Raw genomic sequence first — 16,618 nt, 5'->3', positions numbered from 1 at the left:
ACAGGCTGATCCTGTGCTTGAAGACAGAGAAAGGAGGATAAGGCGCGGTGACTGCCCCACTACTACAGGGACAGAAGGTTTAGGTCCACATAGAGCACGGGTGTCAAACTCAATCACTGCAGGGGCCGGATTCTGGATTTAGGTCTAACCTGAGATCCTAACAGGGTCAACATTTAACCATAAACTGTCAACCTCATTTTCACCAGTGATAAAATATGAAAAAAAAAACCAGCACTGATGATAAATCATTTGGAAATTCAAAAAAGTAAAAATGATAAGTATAAAGGCTCAAATTTGAGATAAAATTACAATTTATTAGTTCAAAATATCAGTAAAGATCAGTTTAAAAGTCAAAATATGACTTAAAATCTTAAATTGTGAGTCTGATATTTCAAAATTTGGATTAAAAAGCCAAAATCAGGTGTCAAAAATGTCAAAATATGAGCTAGAATTCAAAATGATGACTTAAAAAGTTAACAGTGCAATTTAAATTCAAAATTGGGAGTCTAAAAGGTCAAAATATGATCAAAAAAAGTAAAAATTATGAATTTAAAATGTCAAAATATGAGAAGAAAATTGAAATCGTGCGTTTAAAAGTCATAATACGTGATTAAAAAGTCAAAGTAAGGAGTTGAAATGGTCAAAATATGACTTAAAATTTAAAATTGGGAATCTAAAAGATAAAAATGTGACATATAAAGTCCAAATGATGAGTTGAAAAGGTAAAAACATGAAATGAAAAGTCAAAATCATAAGTTTGAGTAGTAATCTTGAGATGCAAAATTCAAAATATGAAATAAAACACAAATTAATTCTTGAGTTTGACACCTGTGACATAGAGCCATGGATCTGACAGTGACAGAGTCAAGACCACCTAAAAGGGCTCTCTGGGGCCCAGCCCTATAGTGGGGGCCATGGAGGTCAGCTGATACAATCATTGATCACTGATATTGTTGGCAATGTTTTTAGCACTCTGAAAAGTGTGAAAGTGAGTTTCAGAGGCACCGCTGGTCTACAGGAGAGGGGGTCAGGATGACATGGTGTAAATGTGTTAGTGTTTAACATGGAGAAGGTACCTAGACAGCTTTAAACAGGACTGACAAGCTAAAATACAATATGCAAATTGAGCACCTCGCCATGGACCCACCCTTAAACGGAGGATGAATTCCAGAGGATTGTTTCATCATCCATGTGTCATCTAGCTGTACGCCAAAGAACAAGCTGATCGGATGAAACAAGTTGAGACAAGTTAGTCCTGATATGATCCTGAAAAGGGCCAAAAATAGCCCAGTTTTTGCTAACTCATTCAAGATGACAGATTCCCAGTTGGAGGTACAGTGTTGGCCCAGGAGGCTTTTTGTAGATCTCTCCAAGCTGCAGCCACTCACAAAATTATAACTTTGAAAACTATGAGGAGGTGATTATTTAAGCAATTCTGAATAGTCACAGTGGAGACCCAAAAAAAGAGATTGGATGAACCTGCAAAGTTTCCTAAAACCTGATCATGTTAAGGCCCTCAAAAATCCATGCGATAATGACAAGCTATTAAAATAATAATCTTTACAAACACATTAGGTCCTAGCACCACTTGGGCCCTAATAATGTGTCTATAGCAGACAGAGTTCATGTAGCTGCAGTTGGGACTCTTCTTCTCTGATGTTCTTCTCTGGTGTTTAAGTTGGATCTCTTGATGTTAATGTCAAGATCACATGATGTCCCTGATGTCCCAGATGAACGAAAGGGGGAAATCCTTCATCTCTCTTTGGAAGACCTCATTGAACTTCTCATTCTGAGCCACCGTGAAGTGGTTCTTCCAGTCCCCAATGGTTCCTGGAGATCACAATATATAAAAAAAGTTATGGATTAATGGAACTCAGACCCCCTTCACAGTTTTTCAGTTTTGTTCTGCTTCATCCTGATGCAACAGTCATTGAAATTCTTTTTATTCTAATTTATCTACACTCAGTACTCCATCATGACAAAGAGGAAACAGAACTTTGACATAAGTCAACTGACATAAGTATTTAGAGCCTTTTCAACAACACAGTAAATGTAGCTCAGGTTTCTCCCATTTCTCTGGATCTTTGCTGAGATGTTTCTACGCTTGACTTGAGTCTGCCTGTGGTAAATTAAATTGATTGGACATGATTTGGGAAAGCACACACCTCCTTAGAGAAGACCTCACTACTGACAATGTATAACAGAGCAGTAACCAAGCCATGAGGTCAAAGGAACTGCAGAGCTGCAGAGACAGGACTGAAGACAGGCACAGATCTGGGGAAGGCTACAAAAATCCAGAATTCTCAAAGAGCTGGTCACCCAGCCAAACTGGGTAATCGGGGAGAAAAGCCTTAGGAAGAGAGGAGACCAAGAACCTGAGCTCCAGAGATCCTATATGGAGATGGGACAAAGTTCCAGAAGGACAACCATCACTGCAGCCCTCCACTGATCTGGGCTTTATGGAGGAGTGTCTAGATGGAAGACTCTCCTCAGAGAGAAAACCTGATTGGAGTTCATGAAAAAAAAAAAAAAAAAAAACCTCTGAGAGCAACCAGATTATGTGGTCTGATGTAACCAAGACTGAACTGCTTGGCCTCAGTTTAAACCAGGCACTACTCATCACCATACTAACAGTGAAGCATGGTGGTGGCAGCATCGTGCTGTGGGGGTGCTTCTTTAGCAGCAGGGACTGTGAGACTGGACAGGGTTGTCAGGACCTAAGACTGGGCCAAAGGTCTACCATTCAGCATGACAATGACCCAAAACACATAGTCAAGATAGCACAGGTGTAGCTTAGGGACAACTCAGTGAATGTCCTGGAGGGGCCCAGCCAGGCAGGGCTTCTCAACTTTTTCAGACCGCGACCCCCAAAATAAAGGCACCAGTGACCCCCCACTGTACCTGCAGGTGGCTGAAAACACAGTGATGCACATTTAAGAATAGTCATGAGCAGACAAGGCCGCCCATTTGGGGGGAAAAATGGGAGATCTTTATAGGACCCAGCCAAACTGGGGGCCAGCAAAATCATGGTCCATTGTAAAGTTAAGCTGTGGTATTTTATATTTAACCTGAATAATAACCACTCTTATCAAAGAAACACATTTTAATTCATTTGTGTAATAAGTAGCCCTCTGAAAAATGTAAATCTCTTTGTTTAAACAAGAATTAAAATACATTAAAAATAGCTAAAATGGATTAATAATGGCAAAAAATGGTGGGAAAGGTGGTGAAATTAGATTTTAAAAGTAGCAAAAATGGGTCAGAAATGCCAAAAATTAGATAAAAGTGGCAAGAAAATGACAAAAAAAATGGCAAAAATGGGTTAAAGTGGCAAAAATTGGAATTTAAAGTGGAAAAATGGGATTCAAAAGTGGTTGAATTTGCGTTAAAGTGGCAAAAATAGATGGAAATTTGGGATGAGATTTGAAATTAACTGGCAAAAAAGGGTTAGCCTAGGCAAAAATAGTCAGAAACTGGCAAATATGGGCATATCAAATTGTGAAATGTGGCTAAAGTGGTAAAAGGGGTTAATAGTGGCAATAATATGTCAACAGAGCCAACAATAGGCAAGAGTTGCAAGATTTGGTTTAGAAGTGGTAAAAATATGCAGAAAAAGTGCTGGATAGGGTTAAAAATTGGGTTTTAAGTTGCAAAAATATGTTAAAACTGGCAAAAATAGGTTGAAATTTGGCAAAACTGGTGTAAAGTGGCAAAAGTGTAATTAAAAAATGTTCTTAGTTTTTTGAGGCATTTGAAGGCCTCATCTCAGTGTCTCCCCAACGCTGAGAACCCCTGCAGCCAGGAATCTGACCTGAACCCAGTCTGACATCTCTGAAGAGACCTGAAAACGGCTGTCCACCATCAGTCCCCATCCAACCTGACTGAGCTTGAGAGTATATTTCAGTTTTTATTTTAATCAATTAACAAAAATGTCTACATTTCAGTTTTGTCTTATCATGAAGGGGTCCCTAGTCCAGAGAGTTTAATGATTGTTTCGTCAAACTGATGAGACCTTCTGACCTTTCCTCATGAACCGTCCCTGGCTGTGGTTGAGCAGGTCATCTGATATCTGTTCGTAGGACGCCTGTGGGATCTTCCTCATGTTTTTGAAGGTGCTGTGCTTCACCACGTTAGCCAGCTGCTCCTCCGTAAGATCTTTACCGAGGAAAGACGAGATCCTCCGCACTACCGTCGGCAGATCCTCCACAGAAAACACAGAAATAAGTTAGTATTCTGGTCTGAATGAGGATACAGAGAGCAGAGGGAGGGACAGACCAGAGCTCCTACCTGAATCATCTCCTCATATGTGATAAACAGCATGTTCATGTCGTCTTTATGAGAGTACCAGGTCTTTATGTGCTCGAACCAGCTGCCCCCAAACACTGCACAAAAACAGACAATTATTAACAAGTTAGTTTTGTGACCTCAGAATCTCATCTCTGCCTTTTTACAGTTGATGTGGTTCTGCTGGCTTCCTCAGTTGGGACGTCCAGCAGGCACTAGGACGGTTTGTAGATGAGTGCAAAGCAGTCAGGATGACTGTCAGATAAGACCATGGTTCACTGCCATAAATATTGGATTGCTTCCTTAAGGTTGGGACCGATTCTCTGCTACAGGTGAGGGAGTTCAAGTATCTCGGCAGCATCAGCAGTTCTGTAGATGTTGTACCGTACCGCTGTGGTGAAGAGAGAGCTGAGCCAGAAGGTAAAGCTTTCCATGTACTGGTCAATCTTCATCCCAACTCTCACCTACTGTCAGGAACTCTGACATAAGAGTGGTCTAAATGAGACTCCCCAGGAGGGTAGCTGGGCTCAGCCTTAGAAAATACGGTGAGGAGTTCAGACATCCAGTGGGAGCTCAAAGTCGAGCCACTGCTCCTTCATGTTGAAAGGAGCCCATTAGGGGGTTCAGGTATCTGATGAGGATGCCATCTGGTCGCCTCCCTGTGGAGGTCTTCTGGGCACGTCTAGCAGGGAGGAGACAGGGGTAGACAAGAACTCACTGAAGGGATTATATACTGTGTCCTGTCTGGCCTGGGAATGCCTTAGAATTCCTCAGGAAGAGGTGGAATGTGTTGCCAGGGAGAGGGACGTCTGGGCTGACTTGATTAGCCTGCCACCACTGTGACCCGACCCCGATGAAAGGAAGCAGTGGGACGGATGGAAACTCCAAATATTTGGACCAGAGTGAGGCTGTCACAGTGCTGTTTTTTCTGAATAGATCCAGTTCACAGAAATGTCTGTTCAAAGTCTGGGTGTTGAATGATAATGTGATGATTCTGGGCCAAAAACAGCTGTTTCTCTCATTTGTAAATGAAGCTTTAATGCAGTTGTCAGACTAACTTTGTTGTATCTTAATGAGGTCTTCCTAATGAGGACCAGGTTCATCAGTGGTTTTTGCCTGCTCCTGGACCCCCTCCAGCTCCATCTGGCCACCTATCCTAACCCTGTCCAACTGTCCACCCCTCCACCTGTCCTAACCCTGTCTACCTGTCCACTCGTCCACCTGTCCTAACCCTGTCCTCCATCCACCTGTCCTAACCCTGTCCACCTGTCCTAACCCCGTCCACCTGTCCTAACCCCGTCCACCTGTCCACTCGTCCACTCGTCCACCTATCCCAACCTTGTCCAACGGTCCACCCCTCCACATGTACTAACGCTGTCTACCTGTCTACCTTTTACGTTCTTTTAAGAGTGGTCTTAAAACATTGTTTTTTTCTTATGCCTTTGACTGTTAGATAAAGTACAACATATCAGCATTTTGCCTGTGTACACATGACTTGCACTGTACATATGTATGTGTGTGTGTTGGGGGGGTTGCTTGAATTGCTGATTGCTTTTTTTGTTTGTTTTTAATCTTCTTTAAAGCACATTGAATTTACACCTGTATGAAATGTGCTATACAAATAAAGTTGATTTGATTTGATTTTGATTTGTCTACCTGTCCTAAACCTGTCCACCTGTCCTAACCCCGTCCACCTGTCCTAACCCCGTCCACCTGTCCACTCGTCCACCTATCCTAACCCTGTCCAACTGTCCACCCCTCCACTTGTACTAACCCTGTCTACCTGTCCACCTGTCCTAACTCTGTCCACCTGTCCTAACCCTGTCCACCTGTCCTTACCCCGTCCACCTGTCCACCGGGCCTAACCCTGTCCTCCATCCACCTGTCCTAAGCCAGTCCACCTGTCCTAACCCTGTCCACCTGTCCTAACCCTGTCCACCTGTCCTAACCCTGTCCACCTGTCCTAACCCCGTCCACCTGTCCTAACCCCGTCCACCTTTCCCAACCCTGTCCACCTGTCCTAACCCCATCCACCTTTCCCAACCCTGTCCACCTGTCCTAACCCCATCCACCTTTCCCAACCCTGTCCACCTGTCCTAACCCCGTCCATCTGTCCTAACCCTGTCAACCTGTCAACCTATCCATCTGTCCTAACCCTGTCCATCTGTCCTAACCCCGTCCACCTGTCCTAACCCTGTCCACCTGTCCAAACCCTGTCCCAACCCTGTCCACCTGTCCTAACCCCATCCACCTGTCCTCACCCTGTCCACCTGTGCCAACTCTGTCCACCTGTCCTAACCCTGTCTAACTGTCCACCCCTCCACCTGTCCTAACCCTGTCTACCTGTCCACTCGTCCACCTCTCATAACCCTGTCAACCTGTCAACCTATCCGTCTGTTCTAACCCCGTCCACCTGTCCCAACCCCGTCCACCTGTCCTAACCCCCTCGACCTTTCCCAACCCTGTGCACCTGTCCTAACCCTGTCCACCTGTCCTACCCCGTCAATCTGTCCCAACTCTTTCCCCCAGTACTAACCCTGTGCACCTGTCCTAACCCCACCCACCTGTCCCAACCCCGTCCACCTGTCCTAACCCAGTCCACCTGTCCTTACCCTGTCCACCTGTCCTAACCCTGTCTACCTGTCCCAACCCTGTCTACCTGTCCCAACCCTGTCCACCTGTCCTAACCCCGTCCACCTGTCCTAACCCTGTCCACCTGTCCCAACTCTGTCCACCTGTCCTAACCCAGTCCTCCTGTCCCAACCAAGTCCACCTGTCCTTACCCTGTCCACCTGTCCTAACCCTGTCTACCTGTCCCAACCCCGTCCACCTGTCCTAACCCTGTCCACCTGTCCCAACTCTGTCCACCTGTCCTAACCCAGTCCTCCTGTCCCAACCCTGTCCACCTGTCCTAACCCCGTCCACCTGTCCTAACCCTGTCCACCTGTCCCAACTCTGTCCATCTGTCCTAACCCCATCCACCTGTCCTAACCCAGTCCTCCTGTCCCAACCCTGTCCACCTGTCCTAACCCCGTCCACCTGTCCTAACCCTGTCCACCTGTCCCAACTCTGTCCATCTGTCCTAACCCCATCCACCTGTCCTAACCCAGTCCTCCTGTCCCAACCCTGTCCACCTGTCCTAACCCCATCCACCTGTCCTAACCCAGTCCTCCTGTCCCAACCCTGTCCACCTGTCCTAACCCTGTCCACCAGTCCTAACCTTGTCCACCAGTCCTGTCTGCCTGTAGTAAATTAAACATCATTACTGAACACGCCGTCTCTCACCTCTGTCCGTCATAAACTTTTCAAAGAAATCCTCAAAGTTTTTGGGAGTTTCCAGCATGGTTGCAAAGTTATGGAAGTAGAAATACGACACCAGGACATCTTTGGGGTTTCTGGCCACATAGATCACCTGAAAAGATAAACACAGGTTAAAACGGTGCTCACCTCTGAGTGACTGTGTGTTCATGTAAAAACCCTGAAGGGCTGAGACTGAGAACAGGATTATTCTCTCTGTTTTTTCCTGCAGCAACAGCTAGGAACAACAAACAAGAGGAACACAAACAGAAGAACGACCACCGTTAGTGTTTGCAGTCACGGTAACAGCAGAGCCGCCATGACAGGACAATGCTATGGTTCAATCAATCTATCTATCTAGCTATCTACACTACATGGACAAAAGTATTTGATCACCTGACCACTGTACCCCCCATTTTGCAGCTGTAACAGCCTCCACTCTCTTTGGAAGGCTTTCCACAAGAGTTTTTCTGTGGGAATTTGTGCTCATTCATTCTATAGAGCATTTATATTTAACTGTTGCTGCACAGTTGGAAGCATAGCATTGTCCAGCATGTCCTGGTATGCTAAAGCTTTAACCTCTTCAGACCTGCATGTTCATTTCATACATATTTATGTATTATTATTATTATTATTATCATTATATTTCCCATAACAGCAATTTTTTCTATTAAAAGTTTTTGAGATATTGTCTGAAATGTAAAAAGAAATTGAAATATTTGTTGGAAATTTGGGGATTTAGCTGTAGCCAAGGACCGCCACCTCATACCGGAAGTCGGACAAGCACTGCCATATCTCGTCTTTGAATACCGGAAGTCACTTGAACTGAACGTCTTCTTGTTTTCTCCTGTGTCGCCGCCACTGATGGGCAGTAACGTGTAAGAAGTATATGAAACTCACTGAAAAACCCCCAGATACCCCCACTGACATGATCACTGCAGCTACCACATCCAATTCCGAGGGCCCCTCTCCTGCTAAACAGGTGCAAATAGACTTAAGGGCGACAGGACTTAGTGCCACTGAACTGAAGAAGCTCATGGCTAGCTATATTGTCGAAGACATGTTGCCCATTTCCACTGTAGACTCTGAATCATTCCGACGCATCGCAGAAAAAATACAGACCAAAAGCGGTGTCAAGCTGCCGCAAAGAAAGTCATTTGCAGCATACCTTGAGAGAGAATACGACATAATGGACGCTAATTTGAAGGCTGCACTCAGAGATGTAGACTTTGTTTCCACCACTGCTGACATCTGGACGGTAAATAATAAAAGTTTCATGGGTGTAACAGTTCACTGGATTAATCCCACGTTACAGTGCAACAAGGCCGCCCTAGCATGTAAGAGAATTAGAGGCAGGCATTGCTTTATAGTGTATTCAGGTTGTGCATCATATTTTTGAAAAGTAACTAAGTAAAGTAACTAGTAAAGTAACTAATTACTTTTCAAAATAAGTAATTAGTAAAGTAACTGGATTACTTTCTTGGAGAAGTAATCACTAATCAGTAACTAATTATTATTTCCAAGTAACTTCACCAACACTGGTCGCCGCCATGTTAATAGAGGCAAGTCAGCCACATAAGGAAATACAAGTAGACAAAAAATCGGTGACTTTTCAGACTAACAAGCACAGCGGTTAATAAAATGATTTATGGTCAAAATTCAAGTATCACTTTGCACAGACATAATATGTGACAGAAGATTGGCTGGCCGGACGCCAATGTTGCCGCCATGTTGCCAGAGGCAAGTCTGCTACGTAATTCAATACAGTAGACAAGGACTGTGCAAGTTTTCATAATAAAAAGATCAAATGATAAGATTAATATGTATATATAAATAAAGAATAAAAAATATCTTTACTTATACGAACCTGTATTATAAATTTATTATAAATGATTCATTAAAATCCATGCAATCTTGTCATTTGAGCTTTTTATTCTGAAAACTGTATTGAATTACGTAGCAGACTTGCCTCTGGCAACATGGCGGCGATGTCCACATCCTGCCAGCCAGCAAAACTTTCATATTATGTCTGTGATCAGTGATACATGTAATTGGATCATAAATCGATTCACTAAAATTAATGTAATCGCTGTGTAATCAAAAACACATTTTTTCGTCTACTTGTATTTCCTCATGTGGCGGACTTGCCTCTGTTAACATGTTGGTGACACACGGAGAAAACAACAAAGAAGACGTTCAGTTCATGTGACTTCTGGTATAAGAAGACGAGATTTGGTGGTGATTTTCCGACCTGTGATGTGAAGTGGAGGTCCTCGGCTGCACCTAGGTACTCTTGGGATATTTGAGGGACATGTCTGCATATTTTAGAAAGCTTCATTGGAGGTTTTGGGTGATTTTCCATCAAATTTTTGGGGCATTTTGGGAAATCTGTTTCTAATATTTGGAAATTCGATTTGAATTTCATTTTTTTAGGAAATTTGCATTGAAATATTCTGTTGTTTTTTTTAAATTAATTTAAGGAATTTGGTTGGTAATTTTGGGGTTATGTGCTCTGAATTATTCAAAACTTTCCAATCAGAATTTCAGGGAATTTTATAAGACGTATTTGGGGAATTTGCTTTAATATTTTCAGGAATTTAGAAAGAACGACTGACCAACTGTCTAACACTCAGCCTAGACATATGCTCTATAACTGATCCAGGTCTGGATTTTCTGCAGAAACAAAACCTTCAGGACACTTGTGGACATCATTTTTGGTCCAAACTTCCTGTTCAAAGATGAGGTCCTAGTGATCCCAAAGAAGAGGGGGGAATTTAAAATGCAAAAAACTATTTCTATTTAGACTAATGAAAAATAAAGATTTTTACATTTCTATAACCTTTGTTCTCCTGATTTCTTTTTTGTTTTTTTACCCTCTGTACTGTCCTCCCCCCGTGTCCCTCCTCTATTTCAACCCCATCACTACCCAGTTCAGAACCAGGTTGAAGTCTTGAGGGGGCCCTGGTGGTGTGGGGGCCCTAAGCATCCTCTGACTTGGCCGATGCCTGGGGCCAGCTCTGTCTGTAAATATTCAAACAGTAGTGTTTGGGTTATTTACTCTGAGAAGGACTGAACCTTCAGTCAACCCTGTCTGCTAATAAACACGTTTGTCTTTTGTGCAAACCATGTGATGAAGGGGTGTAAACAGACGCTACGAGCTGTAAAAATCTGTCAGAGTAGATCGGGGGGGTCCACAGGTTTCTCTCTGAGGGACAAGTACAGAAAAATATCAGGCTGATGGGGCCCCTCGACGGCCCTTCACCTTAAGTGTTATAAGGTGAGTGGACGTAGGTTCACACATGCTCAGTGATGGTTCAGATTGTTGGCAAACATTCAGATATTTTTCAGGCTTTAGGAAATCAACAGTAACTTGGTGTAATATTTGCACAGAGTCTGTTCATGTGAGTGTTTGTGGTCTGACAGAGGGCAGCAGATCTCTAGTCCACAATGATGTCTAGACTCAGAGACCAGAATCAGGCCCTGCAGCTTAACCGTGCCCAGAGCTCTTACCTTCCCCTTCTTCCTGCTAAGGGCCGCAGGCATGAACTTGTATGGGAGGTGGGAGACCCTGAAGCGGGGAGAGGGGGCTGAGATGAACCCTTTTCTGGACCCCGTCACCTCAATCCAGGGGACCAAGTCAGCATTGTTGATCCCCTCAGGAGAGACGGACGACAGGTCACCTTTAGCTTCAGTGAGCAGGAGGATCTGCTGCAGCCAGATGGTCCCTGTAACACAGCACAGAAACATAACTGTTGGTCCAAACCCTGTTCCAAAAAAGCTGGGTCGCTCTGTAAAATGTAAAGATAAACAGCAGTCAATGATTGTCAGATCTCATACACAGGGGAGTAGCACGGGGGGAAGAAGGGTACTGATTACCTGGGCCCACAGGACGAAGGGGCTCTTGAGGAGCCTGCAATGGAAAGTGTGTTTTTATCTATTTTTTTTCTTAGTAACTAGTGTCATTATTGAATCAAAAGCAATAAAATGAATTGGTCAACAGACTGAAATTTGTTTTAAATAGAGTTAAGTAAATACTGGGGAGCCTCAACTGCCCCATCAGAAATGCACAAATGATATAGCCAGCCTGCAAAATAATGCAAGTAAATTCAATTTAACCACAGTAAAAATATTACTCATAAATGGGAAAATTATGTTTGAAAAATACATTAACATGCACATATATTTGTGAAAATGATACAACATATGTTGCTTGGCTAGTCAGTTAAAGACTCTGTGAAGGGAAATTTAAAGTTTTTGTCTTAACACTCCAGAAATGTTGGAATATGTTTGCTGTAAACATGTGAAAACACTGAGATCTACATGTGACTGAATTCTGGATTTAGACTGTTAGAAAGTTTTTCACCTCTCTCCTGGCTTGTTTTCATGTGGGCAGGGCTAATACGTGGGCTCATGAAATTTCATCACTTCCAACCCATTATTGCCACGTTTTGCCACTGGTTGCCCATTTTTGCCCTTTTTTAACCTTTAATTGCCACTTTTAAGCCACTTTTTGCCCATTCTGGCAACTTAATGCCACTTTTTGCATTATTCTTTTATGCTACCATTTTTGACCCTTACTGGAAATTTTTTGAGAAGTCCTCATATTACTTTAACTCATCTTTTTGCTGCTTCTTTCACATTTTTGAAACTTTTGTTTTCACTTTTTTCTCATTTTAGCAACTTAACTTTTAGCCCATTCTTGGCACTTTTAACTCATTATTTGAAGTGAATTATTTGAGCAGAGCCTCTACGGAAAATTCTAGTCATGTTTGTGCAGTTTCCATTTGTTGTAACAGTTTCTTTTAGTTTTTTGCATTTTGTTTTTTTGTTGTTTTTGTGCCACTGAAAATAAATCTGCTCCTCTTGGTGTCAAACTTTAGTTCCTTTGTAAGTTTTCTTTGAAAGGAACAATATGGAGGTCTGGGTGATTTGTGGCAGGAAAAAATTCCATAATTCAGTGACCACCTATATGAGTAAAAAGAAGTTTGATACCTGTGATTTTTAAAATGGCAGAGATAGTGCTAAATTGTGCCCAGATGGCACAAGAGAGGATTTCACCTGGATAATTTTTACTGAAACCTCTCTTATTTTGTCCTGATAACCCTCTAGTGGCATTAAAGTTAAAACAGGTAATGTCAAAATGTGGTGCTTTGGCCCACTGGAGATTTTTGGACTACAACTGCATTTTTTCTATGGGATATATATGCTAAAATTGCATTAAAAATAAATAAATAAATTAGACAAAAAGATTTTTTATTTATAATTTGTGTGCCAACTTGATCCACTCTGACCCGGTAACATATATACACATATTTACATTTTTGAAAAAATTTCACAAGTGCCATCTTCATTATTGTACTTTTATCATACTAATAGAACGTGTAGTTACAGAGTTATACTCATTTAAAGATGGACTGGAAACTTCAACTAATAAAAGAGGCTAGGGCTTAACAGCTTAAACTCATTTTTGTCACTCATTTCCACTTTTTCCCCATTTTAGCCACTTTTTTGCAACTTTCAACCACTTTTTTCCTATTATATGTGCTTAATAGCCACTTTCAACCCATTTTTTGTCTTTTCACATGTGTTCAATTCTTTTCCATTAAAGCTTTCTCAGTTTCTTCTACTTTATTTTCTGGGATCCTGATGTTTGTGCACATCTTAGCCCTGAAGTCTGACATTACTGTCTTGTTTATTGAGTGTGTCCATGCACATTGTTAACATTAACAATAAAAGGGTAATTCTGTTTTTAAAAAATTGGTTAATGTTTTGAAAAAGGCTATAATGTACTACAGCGTACTGTACATGGATAAAATGTTCACTGTAAAAACAGATTTTGACTCTTAGTATTTATAACATATAATTATTAAGTTTGTTTCACTAATTTGAATGTGTAATTTAATCCTGCTTATATTTTTTGACTAATTTCAAAATGTGCTCTCCATTTCAAATGAATTTATTTTAATTGTGTAAAAGTAACATAATAAAACTTTGTTCAAATAAGTTGGTTTGAAATGTGTTAAAATAATGTAAAAAAAATTGTGTTAAACTAAAGTGATTTTAATTATGTAAAAGCAATGTTAAAAATGTGTTCAGGCTAGTTGATTTAAATGTGTACCAGGAACATAAAAAAATTGTGTTCAAACGAGGACCACATACTGCCCTGTCTGAGCATGTGCAGGGAGAAACTGCCATTTTGTTCTTTCCTGGTTGGGATTTACACTTTTCCAAGGACATTTTCAGCGCTGCAGTTACCCACCTGTTTGGGATTTACTGTTTTTGGTGGTGAAGCTTGTGTCAGGAAGTTAAATGAGTTTCTGTTCGAAGTATTTTTTGAACACATATAGCTGTTTTTATAAGGTTATAGCCATAGATATCAAGACGTAGCCAACACTTGGTTATTACTCAAATTATTTGAGTTATGAAAAATCTGCAGTTTTCCCAGAATGCCTTTGGGCACTAAACCTGTATGCACGCAGTTTGCTGCTACTGTCTTGGTGAGGACACCCTTGAAAGAGAGATTTTTAATCTCAGTGAGGTTTTCTTCTGGTTAAATAAGGGTTAGATAAAATAATTAAACAAAATGCACCATGAGTGAAGTTGCCCTCTCAATTAAAGAGGTCCCACCTATAGGAGAAAATGTAGCTGTTGTAAATGCGAATGACTATTTAATGGCAGATTAACATTGGTTAATCTTAAGCTACTGGCTCAGTGGATTGCGAACAGTCACTGCTGTAAATGATTGCGGAAGTTAATCCACCTTGGGTGAAATGATAACATAAAAAAAAACCTTTATCATTGAGTACTATTTAACATTATAAGATAAGCAGTTACCTATGATGATAGATATACCTCTAATTTATTGAGCTAAAACTATAAATAAATTAATTTGAAATTATTTAAAAATAATAAGTTGAGTCAACTTAAAAAACGTGGAATTGAGGCAAATTTCTTTTGTGCAACTGCTAAAATTGATAAAATTGAGTTAATTCAACTCCATTCATTTGAGTCTGGTTAACCTAGGTTTAGCTGGCTTTTCTTAAAAAAACATAACACCTTCTACACAAAATTATTAAGTTAAACTTATCTGTATTATTCATCTGCGTTTACTTAAAAATGTTAAGTTCAGTCAACACAAAAAATATATCTAGATCTAGATAAACATATTGTGTGCAATCTGTTGCCTCAGTTTTATTGATTAGTTATGGTGTCTCTTTTTTTTACAGTGTTGGTCGACCATAAATGGAGGATCACTGGAGTCCATATTCCTCCTAGAAACAAAATAAAAACATCCTTTCTTCTAAAATGGACAGCCAGTATCCTCAGTGTTGGAGTCAGGGATCATGAGTTGATTTTTCTTTAAATTAGAAGACAGAAATAAAGCGGAATTCACCTCAAGAATAAAACCTGAATTTAGTGAAGGGGAAACAGCGACACCCAGCGGCCTTAGGGCCCTTAAACAATAATAAACTGAACATAATATCAGATGAAACAGGAGCAGCAGAGAAAGACCATCACTGATACTGATATGGTCTACTTTATTTAGACTGATATCTGAGCAGACAGGGAAAAAAGGAAAGGAAGAAAAAAGACTAAAAACAGATCAAAGACCGTGTTACTCAACCAAAGAGCCAGATTGTTGAAAAATACCTTTGCAAGAGTCACAATCTAAGTGATGAAAAGTGGCAAAAACAAGCAATAAAAATAGGTTAAAGGTGGCAAAAAAGGCAAAAGCAACAAAATTGGCGAAAATGGGGAGGAAGAGGGATGAGAAGTGATGAAAATGAGCTACATGTAGAAAAAATTGTCCCAAAGTGGCAAAAACGTGGCAACAAAATGAGTGAAAAGTGACTAAAATGGGCAAAAATCAGTCAAGAGGGGCAAAAATGGGAAAAAATATGAAACAAGTGGTATTTGATAGCAAAATGTAGCTTACATGGGCAACAATGGGATAAAAGTGGTAAAAATGGGCAAAACAAGTAGGAGAAAGTGGTATTAAATTGCAAAAGCTAACTTGGATGGATGAAAAGTGGCAAAAAAATGGTCCTTTTCACAAATTTTTGCCACTTTTCATCACATCCAATCATCGACCAGAACGCTGTAATTAAAAATAAATCATCAATAACCCATCGCACCAGCCCTCTGCAGCCTCTGACGTCCTCACCTGATTTGGGGTACGTGACGACGAACACGTCCGAGTCACGGATCTCCACGTCAAAGATCTGATCCACATCATCCGGGTCATGGATCCCGCTGATGAGCGCGAATCCTCGGTGAGGGATCAGGACGTGGTTCCCTTCACTCTGCTCCATCGCCTGCTGCAGGGACACCGAGAAGAGGACAGGTGAGCTCACCTGGACTGACGACAGGTGAGCTTACCTGGACCCACTGACCTGGATCGACGACAGGAGACCTGGACCGAGGACAGGTGAGCTCATCTGGACGGATTGTTTTATTATTTAACAGATTTGTACCTTTACAAACTTGACAGTCCTGGTGATAAAGTGATCAGATTCTCATTAATATCAATTTTAAATGATTACCGGTAGAAACCGGTCAGGTCTGATCAGTTAATCGGCTGTTTCTCACCTGCTGAGTCTGCTCGGTGGTTCGGTTTGGAGGATGTTGACTGAAAGCTCTGCTGAATCCATCCTGATCATCTCTGACTCTTTATATGAACTGAACCTCCTCCTCCTTCTCCTCCTCCTCCTCCTCCCTCCGTCTTGGCACACCTGCTGACAGTCAGCTGCACGTGCACAAGAGGAAACAGCTGAGAGCAGAGAACTTCCTGTTCTCCAGCTGACTGAGGAGGCGGGAGGGGAGGGGGTGGAGAGAGAAAGGAGGTCAGTGGAGTGTCAGCTATTCTGGTTTAATCCTGATGTTTCATAACCTAAACAATTTAAACCGAGAAGGGGGCGGAGTCTATGAGAGAGTATGGCCTCAGATAACCCCTCTCTGCGTTAGAGTGATAAATCACTCATGATAGAGGAGCTTTAACCACCTCTGGGGCCCTAAAACCCCTGTATGAGGCCCTCAG

General features: G+C 41.6%; 1 protein-coding gene across 1 annotated transcript; it reads right to left on the bottom strand.

The window, feature by feature from the left end:
* Positions 1-710: 710 nt before the first annotated feature.
* On the bottom strand, positions 711-16,237 carry LOC121513376 (amine sulfotransferase-like). The gene is made up of 7 exons (XM_041793102.1): positions 16,171-16,237; positions 15,746-15,899; positions 11,092-11,306; positions 7,570-7,696; positions 4,288-4,382; positions 4,021-4,201; positions 711-1,830 (listed from the first exon to the last, which is right to left on the bottom strand). Exons 2-7 carry the CDS (start codon positions 15,891-15,893, stop codon positions 1,706-1,708), a joined length of 891 nt encoding a protein of 296 aa, XP_041649036.1. The 5' UTR covers positions 15,894-15,899; positions 16,171-16,237; the 3' UTR covers positions 711-1,705.
* Positions 16,238-16,618: the final 381 nt, after the last annotated feature.

This window comes from Cheilinus undulatus, linkage group 8, assembly GCF_018320785.1.
Source record: "Cheilinus undulatus linkage group 8, ASM1832078v1, whole genome shotgun sequence".
Lineage (NCBI taxonomy): Eukaryota > Metazoa > Chordata > Actinopteri > Labriformes > Labridae > Cheilinus > Cheilinus undulatus.
Note: the sequence above shows the minus strand (reverse complement) of the source record. Positions and strands in the feature narration are given on the sequence as shown.

Excerpts from the sequence above, each read along its gene's own strand:
- LOC121513376 (XM_041793102.1), bottom strand. The coding sequence starts at position 15,893 with ATGGAGCAGAGTGAAGGGAACCACGTCCTGATCCCTCACCGAGGATTC. Across the intron at positions 11,307-15,745 it reads CGTCACGTACCCCAAATCAG|GGACCATCTGGCTGCAGCAG; the intron begins GTGAGGACGTCA and ends GCTGTGTTACAG. Across the intron at positions 1,831-4,020 it reads GGGACGGTTCATGAGGAAAG|GAACCATTGGGGACTGGAAG; the intron begins GTCAGAAGGTCT and ends TGTGATCTCCAG.